Genomic DNA, 11051 nt, shown 5'->3' on the forward strand with positions numbered 1-11051 from the left:
TTAAAGGAATATTAATAAAAATAAAAGTTGTTTTTATCATTATTTTCTTAATATCTTTTAATATCTAATTACAAGAAAAAAAAGAAATAATTAAATAATAAAAAATAAAAAAAATTATTTTGGTGTTGTTAAAAAGAGCACTGTGGTGCTATTATTTGAAGAACAGAATTATAATGTTTTGTTGATTTCATAAAATGACGATATTGATTTTCAAGGATCAACACAATTGTTGTATTGTTATTTAACAGAGCCATTATGGTACTAAAATTTTAAAAATTTGTTGAACATTGTTGGAAATTACTTCAGTTGATAACTTAGGACATTTGGATTGAGGATCACTATACAAATCTATCAAACTTGAAATGAGTTCAATCAGAATTTGTTAAGTCCATTAATAAATTTTAATCAAAATCTATTGATAGACTAGGAATTAGAATAAAAAAAAATGAGAATGTAATGAATGAGGAGAGTATATAGAAGATGGGTTAGTATGCATGTCTGGTTCTGAAACTCCCAAATTAAGTTATGAGTCTGAGTCAATTAACATAAAGTCTTAAATTTTTAAATCATTTTGAGTACTATTTGGTATGACTCTAAATTGATAACTTAGGCGTGATAGGAACTGTAGAAATCTATCAAATTTGGAATGAATCCAATTAGAGTTTGCTAAGTCCATCAATGAATTTTGATTGAAACTCATTAATGGACTTAGAGGAGTTGAAATTCTAAAAAAGAATATGTACTAGATGAGGAGAATATATAAAGGTAGTTATGGTGTGTATGACTGGTTCTAAGCTTTCTAAGCTAAGTTATGGGTCCGAATCAATTCACACAAAGGTGTTGGTTTCAAAGAGTGGCACCTCAATACATATTTTTTTTTTTCAAAATTTAAATTGCTCTAAGTCCATCAATAGATTTGAGTCAAAACTCGTTGATGGATTTAACAAGTTTTGATTAGATTCATTACAAGTCCAATAGGTTTTTATAGTGATCTCAAATCCAAATATATTTTAAATTATCAACTTGGAGTCATTTCCAATCGCTCTCAAAAGGTTTTTAAAATTTCAACACTATAATGGTTTTGTTCTTCAAATAACATTACCACAGTAGTATTGATCCTTAGAAATTAACATCGCTATTCTATGAAATCAACAAAATAATATGATTTTGTTATTCATACCATAATATTATTGCTCTTTAAAACCAATACCAATGTATTTTTTTTATTTTTAGTTATTTAGTTTTTAGTTTTTAATTTTTCTTTTATTTTTTTCTCTTGTAATTAGCTATTAAAAAATAATAATATAAATATTTTTATTTTTTATTTTTATTAACGTTTCTTTAATCTTTTATTAATATTTTTTGTATTTTAAAATTTTTTATTAAAATTTTAAAATTAAAAAAATATGGATAAATTTAAGAGATTATCTTGATGTAAAATTAGGATCATCGATGGCTTTTATACAAAATTTCTTAATGAAATAATTATACTTTTATTTTTATTTTTTATATGATTTGATTTGATTCGATTTAAATTAATTTTTTTAATGAAAATTAATTTATTTCTTTAAGTTAAGGTTGAAAAGACAGGGAGAGATATAATCGAAAATAAATACATCCTTTAAGAAATATAAAATTGATGCGCTTTTTGAATATTACTAATGCAACACGATCAACACGATCACTAATGCAACTCTATTATTTGAATACCAATTTAATTACACCCTGAAACAAGTCAATATATTCATTTTTTTTAAATAAAAGATAGAATCTATCATCCCAATGGTTCAACACGATTGATCCCACAATCATATGTGAGAAGGTAAATTGAAAAACTACAGTTGATCATAATGGAGGAGGATATTGTTCGGTTTCGTCAAGATTTAAACTTTTATCTTCTTTTGCAAGTCTACTCTGTCGTAACTAACAAGTCAACACATTCACTAGTCAACCGGGTGTGGACTTAGGAGGTTTGGTGTTGAACTTAGATCCATGATACTTATGTCTGATTTAGTAGCACTTAAATGGATTGACTATTCTAAAAGTCATGCTCATTTACATCAATAATCAAGCGTTGCCTGCCTCAGGTCAAAATAGATAGCCCTCCGATTGCTAGTTTAAAATTAAAATTAAAATTAAAATTAATAATAGTAGTAATAGTAGTAAATCCAAAAACAATGTACTTGGACAAGGCGGATATCAAAGAGTAAAGAGAGTCCAAGGCCAGAGCATCCTCCTCACAAACCTCCACAAACAAACGAGAAAAATCCACCTCGAACTCGCCCCTCTTTCTCTTCTCTCTCTCTCTCTCTCTTCTTCTTCCCTGCCTTGACTCGCTCCTCCACGACCAATTGAATCCATCCCGATCTACTCCTCCCTCTCAAAATCCGATCCGACGAGTTGCAGACTTGCAGCAGGAGGGAAGAGGTCGATCCCTGTTTGTGTGCAGGAGGATGAGGATGAGCGAGGAGGAAGAGAGCAGTTGGTTCGCGCGCTGGGAAGAGCAGCTGCCGTCGCCGGAGGAGCTCATGCCACTGTCCCAGACCCTTATCACCCCTGACCTCGCCCTCGCCTTCGACATCCCCCTTTCGGCCCCAAACCAGCTGCCCCCTCCGCTTCCCCCCTTCGATCTCGACTCCTCCGACCTCAACTCCACCTCCCCCGCCCTTGCCGGCTCCGCCGCCGACGAGCCCGCCCGTACCCTCAAGCGGCCCCGCCTCGTCTGGACGCCGCAGCTCCACAAGCGCTTCGTCGACGCCGTCGCCCACCTCGGCATCAAGAACGCCGTCCCCAAGACCATAATGCAGCTGATGAGCGTCGACGGCCTCACCCGCGAGAACGTCGCCAGTCACCTCCAGAAGTACCGCCTCTACCTCAAGCGCATGCAGGGCCTCGGGGGTTCCGGAGCCGGCGCCGCGGGGCCGATCTCCGCTGTCGACGCCGCGACGGATCAGCTCTTCGCCAGCGCCCCCGTGCCCCAGCACTTCCTGAGTCGCGAGCCAATCGCGGCCCCTGATCCCTTTTTTCCCTTTGCTGCCCTGCAGCATCAGCAGCAGATCACATCCGCCGTGCAGCAGCAGCTCTACCACCAGAGGCATCTGGGACATTTCGGATCGCTGCCGAACGGAGGAGGGGTCGATCAAAGCTTCCTGAACCGTGTCATGCCCCAATCCCGCATGCATCAACCGGTCGGGCCGTCACCGGGAATGGGATTGATGCATTTGACTTCACCATTGGCCGTGTCATTTGCGGATGATTCGGAGTCTGCTGGAAGGGGAAGCAACGGCGAGAGGAAGGTGCTGACGCTTTTCCCTACTGGTGAGGACTGATCACGCCTAGCTAATTTTCGCTTATAACGGCCTTAACTGAAGAACTATGTTAATGCTTCCTTTGCATGGTTCTTCTTTCCCTTGCCCTCTTAGATGAGTTTCATCTTCATTTGTTATTCTGGAAGCAGAGGAAGATAAGAGGATAACAATGTGTTCATTATCACATTTGAATCGGGGACAGTTAACTCCACTGTCTAATTAGTATCACTCTAGTAGCCGATGAAGTTTGATTGTAAATTGTACATGCAATTCTCTGCTTTGGGTGCCTTTTTTATAACAAGTATTAAGATCTTTGGATGGAAGGAAATGAAATGACTTAAGAGGCACATAATTCATGTACATTCATAGTACTTTCGCTCTGATTCTTAAGCCTCCACTTCTACACATAGAAGCTCTTTGCTTACCTATACATTTATGGTCATAAGCTCTTCTCAGATTGTTTTAGACGTCACAACAATTTCTTCTCAAACAAGCTTTAATCTAGAAAAAAAAAAACTTTGTTCCTCATGTGTAAGTATGGTTGAAAGGTTTCCCTTACCTTCTCCTTCTTTTTCTCCTTATTGTGTTTGGTTGGTGATATTTTTTGTTTCATGATTCATTGATTATCTCTAATAGAATCAGGTTATAGTTGTAATATGGTGATAATGCAGGATGTTGGATAAAAAAAAAACATGAGATCTTTATGTCAAAATAATTAATTTTATTTTACCCAATTAATCAGATCATAAACTTGATTTTACAAATACACCTCGTTTTATCATCACATGTGACATAGAAATCCCTGTTTGTTCAGGAGGCATAATGTCATTAAAGTGAATGGTATTTTCTTTCTATTTGCAAACTATAGGAAGAAAATATAAAATTTTAAATTGTTGAGGTAAATGAAAAATTAGGTAAACTATGAGGTCAAAATAAAATATTCTTAGAATTTTATCAGGATGATACCTAGGTAGTAATACTTGTAAATTTTGCATATCCTAAAACTTTCAGTCGTATGTAGCTAACTGTTATGTTAAGATGATTTTCATTTGCACCTTGGATATGTAATGCTAAATTAAACTCCTAATTGTATGTGAAACATTTTGAAGTTACCATCCAATATATATCTTATCCTGGTTAATATTGTATAAACTTCGATGATTCATGTTATTTTTTATTATTTGGGATTTTACTTGAGTTGATATTCTGATCACACACATTTTTCCATTTACATTTATGTTGGAGGTATATGCGGGTGAGTTGTTCAATTCTAGATATCTTGCTGTCTTTTGCTTCTGATAACTTTCGTCTATGTATAATCAGTAGATGATATGCAAGATTGAAGGGCACATTGATTATTCTTATTTCAAGTTCAAATAGCAATTCAAGTCTTGCATATATCCAGAGTTCCTTTTCTGGTTCCTCACCCACATACATTTATATAATAGAAATTAAAAGTTAACTATCATCTGTTAATCTAGGAATACGTATGCGATCAGTAAATTCATGTATTCTGTAGCACTTGATCTATCCACTATCTTAATGCTAAGACCCATCGACACCAATAGATGCATGTAGTAAATACCAGGCCAGTTATATTGGGGAAAATTGGTATGGGTAGATGCCTTGTCAGAACTCTTGAATGAAACCTCCCAGTTATGCAATCTGAACAGGACCGTGTATAATGTCAATGGTCTGTAAGAATTGGTTAAATCTGAGTACAAAGGACACATAAGTTTATTGATAGAACAGAATAAAAAACCAAGTCAGTGACAATGAGTTGCTGAGACACGGGAACCTTTGAAAGCTTGCAATGCTCATTTAGTAATTGGAACTTTGTTGGTGTTCTCATTTGTTTCTATAAGCAAGGAAGGGCTGATTTGCATAGTTAAGGTGCCACAAGAGTTTCATCTTATTTTTCTTTCTCGTTTGCTTGAATATACTGTAAAGCGTTTTGCATTTGACCGTAGTCTATAACCTTAGAACTGAGTTCCTGTTTATGCACTGATATTCCAATTTGAATCCTCAACAGGCAGTTTAAACGATATAGAATATAGAATCATTTTTTAGACGTTAAAATAGTAATGCAGGTACATTTTTGTTCCAAATTGGCCATCTAGTTCTATTTGGAAGCCAGGGTAGAAATTGTTGGTTTTACAAGATTGTCTTTTTTAAATAGAATCTTAGATTACCATACAAGATTCTATCTAGAGGCGACGATTTGTATCGTACCATATTTGCTCATTTCAGTAACTCTATCTTGTTATAACCAACTCAACTATGTCCTGGGGGTGTACCATATTTGCTCATGTTCTTATATGTAGTAGATAAATTAACTTGTGCCACTCATCATATGTTGGAATCATGTCATGTCAATTTTTATTAATCATATTCAGAGTTGAGCTTTGTCATATTGGTTGGGAAAATATTTTTTTCCTTGCGGTAGTGTTAATTAGGATGTTTTGATATTTATGTTTAAGTTAAAAAGATCATTTTAATCGATGATATACTCTTGAAAGAGCAAGCATATTTACTTAAACCATTTTCAAATCCAATAGGAGTCATGAAGAAAGCTTAATTGATGTGTGAAATGGAATGAACATGAACATGGAAGATGCCAACTTAGAGTTTCACCCGAAGACTTATAAGTGAACAGTGACTAACTAATCAACTAATATCATGAGCAGTAAAGTGATATGATAAGATCAGTCGACTAATGCCAAAATAGAAAATTAAGAAAGAACCATTGGCAAATAAGGCCATGGCAACTTTCGAATTCCTTGTATGCTATAGTGGAGCTCAATTGAAGTGCAAATTAGTCGACTTGTCAGAGACAAAATAGTCAAGTAATTGACATATTTCAGAACGAATAGAAGCTCTATAAAAGTGAGTTTTGAGGAGAGATTTGATGTCAATTCTTGGATGGTTTCTTGGGGAGTGCTATTACATTCCAGAGCTATTTCAAAGCAATCCCAAGCAAGCATAACAGCTCTCATTGTTCTAATTTTCATTTATTGTATTGTTTTATATTTGCTTATATTTTATCTTGTTGCATTACTATAAGAATAGATTATTGCAAAAGGTTTTTCTAGTTATGGAAGGTATTAGAAGAGGAAAAATGATAGTGGTGATTCTGGATCTATCGATAGATCATATGTTGTGGAGTAAGAATCAAAGTTTCAAACCACGTAAATTAGTTTGTATGATTGTTTGATTGTGTTTGTGTTTTGATGTTTATTATTGTATTTTCATTGCACATTAATATCTTGTAAACAAGCATGATCTAACAAAGAAAGAGAATGAGCAACTATTCACTCCCTTTAGTTGCATTCATTGATTTAACAAGTGGTATTAGACCTTTGTTGGCTCTTTGATTAAACTTACCACCGAGAGCGCAAGGTGTTAGAGGAACCAGAATCAAGATGGACTTCAAAGATGGGCTTGCTTTCGATGTTCGAGCACCACCGTCATTTGAAATCAAAGATTTTGCCTATTAGAGGTCAAGGATGAAATATTTCATCATAATGGATATCAAAGATTGGTTTGTCTTGATGGGAGATTTTGAAGTCCCAAAGGACAAGAAGGGAGGAACCCTCAAGAGGAACAAATGGAACGAGAATAAATTCAAAAGTCCAAGGCAAACTCGAAGGTAATAGAATTGTTAATTGATGTTTTACCTAATGACATTGTGTGTAGAATAGGGGAGTACAAAAATGCTCATGGCCTATGGACTAAGCTAATCAAGTTTTATGAGAACCTTTCATAGTATTGAAGGAGGAAGAGCCCATGGAAAAAGGCTCATCAATCCAAGAGTGAGAAGCTAATCAAGTTTATGAGAACCTTTCATCTTCTATAAAAAGGTGGAATTCGCCACCTTAGCGGCCCCACATGATCGGTCCCACGATCATTTGTGAAGAGGTAAATCGAGAAACTGTAGTTGGTCACGACGCAAGAGGGTATTGCTTGACTTTGCCAGGATTCAAACCCTTTTATGAGAATCTTTCATAGTACTAAAGGAGGAAGAGCCCATGGAAAAAAGGCTCATCAATCCAAAAGTGAGATATTTCAGAGGTGGAGAGGTGTTCACATCTGAGGTGTAAGTTGTAGAAATTGTGGCCTTTTCATCCGAGAGTGGAGAGGAAGAGAAAACAAGAGATAGGAAGAAGCTTCAATTGTTGACTCTAGACTCAAAGAAGGTTAGGCATCCTTCTCATCAAATCAAGTGGAGGAGTGAGGGGAAAGTTCTACCCATTTTTTTTATAATCAAGTGGATGATCTTCTCCTTTGATTCGTCCACCAAGTAAATTTGAAAATGCAAATAGCTCCTTGTCTAGCTGTCAATATCTCAAATTTTTCATCACACTGAAGGAAAATATCTTGCAGTCTATGGTAGTTGAGATTTGAACCGTGAATACTTAATTAATCTACTAAGCACCTTATCGTTGTATCATGCTCGAGAGGGGCAACTTCTAGACTCAAAGATAGGAAGAAGCTTCAATTGTTGACTCTAGACTCAAAGAAGGTTAGGCATCCTTCTCATCAAATCAAGTGGAGGAGTGAGGGGAAAGTTCTACCCATTTTTTTTGTAATCAAGTGGATGATCTTCTCCTTTGATTTGTCCACCAAGTAAATTCGAAAATGCAAATAGCTCCTTGTCTAGCTATCAATATCTCAGATTTTTCATCACACTGAAGAAAAATATCTCACAGTCTATGGTAGTTGAGATTTGAACCGTGAATACTTAATTAATCTACTAAGCACCTTATCGTTGTATCATGCTCGAGAGGGGCAAATTCTACCCCTTCTAATCAAGGATTCCACACCTAAAGGTATATTAATTCCAATTGATAAGCCACATAATATGTTTTAGGGGAGAGGAAAGGGGGCATTACAAGAGTAGGTGCCCCATCTTGACAAGGGTCAAGTGGCACTAAGGCCAAGGAGAACCCCAAAAGAGTAGTGCCCATGATATGTAAAGAAAAGAAGCATATAGTATGCTTTTCTTATATCGAAAAAGGACACTATTACAATCAATGGAAGACAATCCAATGGACACATGAGAGGAAGCTCAAGTCAAGGGGAGCTTATTGATGCACCTCATCGCGATAAAAACATGTTAAAATTAAGTATTATGATCATAGTGTTAAATATATGAAAATAAGAAAAATATCGGATATCATGAAAATAGTAAAATTGACACCCCTAAGAAAAATATGTAAAAATTATAAAATAACTACTACAATAATACTAAAATAAAAATATTTTTAGGATAAAAATATAATAAGATTTTGGTCCTTCAATTTTGTATATTTTTATATGAATATCTTAATTCGGAGCGACAAGATTTTTATGAATATTGTGTTAGTAATTTCCTGTTTCAGTAAAGTAAACAGTAAAACGAACTGGCATTAATTGGAGAATAATGCCAAATCGAAATTACAGAGGGAAGCAGAGTAGAGCAAGCGCACCGCCATGGCCTCCTCCACAGCTCGCCTCTCTCTCCGTCTCGCCGCCGCCGTCCTCCTCCTACTCGCAGCCTTCTACATCGGCCGCCCGCTCTACTGGAAGCTTGCCGCCACCGTCCACGAGATCCGCCAGAACCGACAGTCCGTCAAACAAGGTACCAAACTGTTTCCCATCTCTCTTTCTCTCTCTTTTGTCATCTGTTCCTTACCATCCTCGTTTTGGTGGATTACGATTGTCTATTTGGATAAAATTTTTTTTGAAGATGATTCGATTTTTTTTTTTTTTTTTTGGCTTGGTCTAGGGATCTCGCAATTGGTCCTCGGGGCACAGAAGTCGGTGGGGTGGGTGCATGATGAGTCCGACTCTGGAGCCAGCGATGATCGGAAGGATCCCAAAGCTACCAGTAGAAGGATCCTCCGGTACGGATCGGATTCTTCATCGACTCGCCCTTTTGCGTAGGGTAGACGTGGAGTCAAGACTTATCCATTCCTCTGGTTTGTCCCCTTCCTAAACCATGTTTAGATAATAAATCTGTGGTTGTAGTAATTTTGTGACTATGTTTGAATTGTATTCTAGCGAATCTTATGGACAAGAATTTCTCTTTGTCATTTCATGTTTGTTCATCAAAGTCGATTTCAAATCCTCTCTTTCTTTTTTTCTTGGATAAGTAAAATGTATATCAAAAGTCCCAGATTACAAAAATTGTTGGATACTAGAAGAAATTCACGTCTACACTTCCAATGGCTGGTATACATGAATCTTATGAAACCGAGACATGGATTCAATTTGATATTGCGTGAAACAAATTTGTCTCATGGAAAGTAGGAGTGATATGCAATGTATGGGATCATGATGTGTGCCTCCTTATCTTGAGGTTGCTCATATGTGCTCAACTGATAGGGATAATTAATAACTAGGATTCAAGCTGTTGAGATTGTCTATTTGCGGTTGCTGCTATCTTTCTTTGTTAACAGTGTCTTTTCAATTTTTGTGTGTTAAATGGTTATGTATGACATTTATACTTGATGCTGAAATCCGCTGAGGTTAAGTTGGTATAAAAGTTAAAAATTTTACTTTTGCTCTTTGAATTGTCTTGCAATTCATATAAAAACAGGAGGTGATTGTTGCTTATTTTTGGTTGATATATGATATGCAACTCCTCTTCAATAGATCAAGAAGTTCCTTTATTCTTTTCTCCTTACTTCAATCAGCTTGTCCTTGGAACTGCTTGTGCTCTCTAATAAAGCAATCGGTTCCTGATTTATTTTATTCAATGACTCAATCAAAATATTTCTCTCAACATGTTGTTCATCTTTTTCTTTGCATGATTGGTATTCAACTTGCTCCTGAACTTCCTCTGCAACTTGCTCAGGACATTACTTAGGAAACTGTTCAGTAAAGTTCTGTGCAATTTGCTCATCAATTTACTCTACAATATCTGTCAAGGAACAATTGAGAGCAGATGTTCCTCTAAATTTGATGAAATTAAATTAACTATTATTCTTGATGGAGGGAGTTATCCAATCATCCTCTTTATTTTTCCTACATATGAAGCAATCCACTGACATCGACATATTCTTGGAAGGGCATAGGGGTTGTATAGATGTATGATTCTTATATGTTCGCACATCCTTACCTGCAATATAATAAGAATGGTTACTATTTTTTAATGAATGATAGAGATCAATGGAATTATAATAAGCCAAGAGTTGTGCAAATTCTTTCAGCATGAGATTTTAGTTTCCCTTAAGGCCCCTTAGCTTGGGACTCAACAAGAGAATCACACTAATAGCCTCCGTTTAAGGGGTCATATAGTCATAAAGAGTCTTATATCAATTATATCTACCTAAATTTTCAAAGTCATCTACATAATCAATTAGTGATAGTATTGATAGTTTAGATTCACTACTAGTAGTAGAAAAAATACAAATAAAAAATACAAAATGAAAAATTGATAAAATAGAAGAACAGATTGAGGAGATGGTTGTTTGTTGATGTTCCTCAGTTTTTTTCTCTAGTTTTTGCTTTGAACAATCAAGATCTCTAAAATGTTGAAGGTAGAGTGGGTTGGAGGTGACATCCAAATGGAAGTCCTAGGATCAGTGCAATATCTTTTCTTATGAATCTACGCTTCTGATTTTGAAAGATGAAACACCTAGCTTAATAGTCCTAATTGTCAAATATATTTTTGTATAAGGTCTCTAATGTTTGGATTCTTTGGTATGTATGGGACAAGACAAATGGGCTTCTACTTATCAACTTCATATTTCGATCATT

The 11051-nt window shown here is 35.9% G+C and overlaps 2 protein-coding genes across 2 annotated transcripts; both read left to right on the forward strand.

Annotated features, from left to right (window-relative positions):
* Positions 1–2253: 2253 nt before the first annotated feature.
* Positions 2254–3626, forward strand: LOC141828203 (transcription factor MYBC1-like). The gene has a single exon (XM_074715581.1). The coding sequence runs from the start codon at positions 2454–2456 to the stop codon at positions 3327–3329; it is 876 nt and encodes a 291-aa protein (XP_074571682.1). The 5' UTR covers positions 2254–2453; the 3' UTR covers positions 3330–3626.
* Positions 3627–8727: 5101 nt separating this feature from the next.
* Positions 8728–9387, forward strand: LOC141828205 (uncharacterized). The gene is made up of 2 exons (XM_074715583.1): positions 8728–8928; positions 9076–9387. The coding sequence occupies exons 1-2, from the start codon at positions 8781–8783 to the stop codon at positions 9231–9233; spliced, it is 306 nt and encodes a 101-aa protein (XP_074571684.1). The 5' UTR covers positions 8728–8780; the 3' UTR covers positions 9234–9387.
* The last annotated feature ends 1664 nt before the right edge of the window (positions 9388–11051 follow it).

Source organism: Curcuma longa, chromosome 4, assembly GCF_044706935.1.
Source record: "Curcuma longa cultivar G26 ecotype Majalengka, Jawa Barat chromosome 4, ITB_CL_G26_1.1, whole genome shotgun sequence".
NCBI lineage: Eukaryota > Viridiplantae > Streptophyta > Magnoliopsida > Zingiberales > Zingiberaceae > Curcuma > Curcuma longa.

What these genes read in the sequence shown, in the direction of transcription:
- LOC141828203 (XM_074715581.1), top strand. Translation starts at nt 2,454, where the DNA reads ATGAGGATGAGCGAGGAGGAAGAGAGCAGTTGGTTCGCGCGCTGGGAA.
- LOC141828205 (XM_074715583.1), top strand. Translation starts at nt 8,781, where the DNA reads ATGGCCTCCTCCACAGCTCGCCTCTCTCTCCGTCTCGCCGCCGCCGTC. An exon ending in CCGACAGTCCGTCAAACAAG is followed by an intron (nt 8,929 to 9,075) that starts GTACCAAACTGT and finishes GGCTTGGTCTAG; the next exon opens with GGATCTCGCAATTGGTCCTC.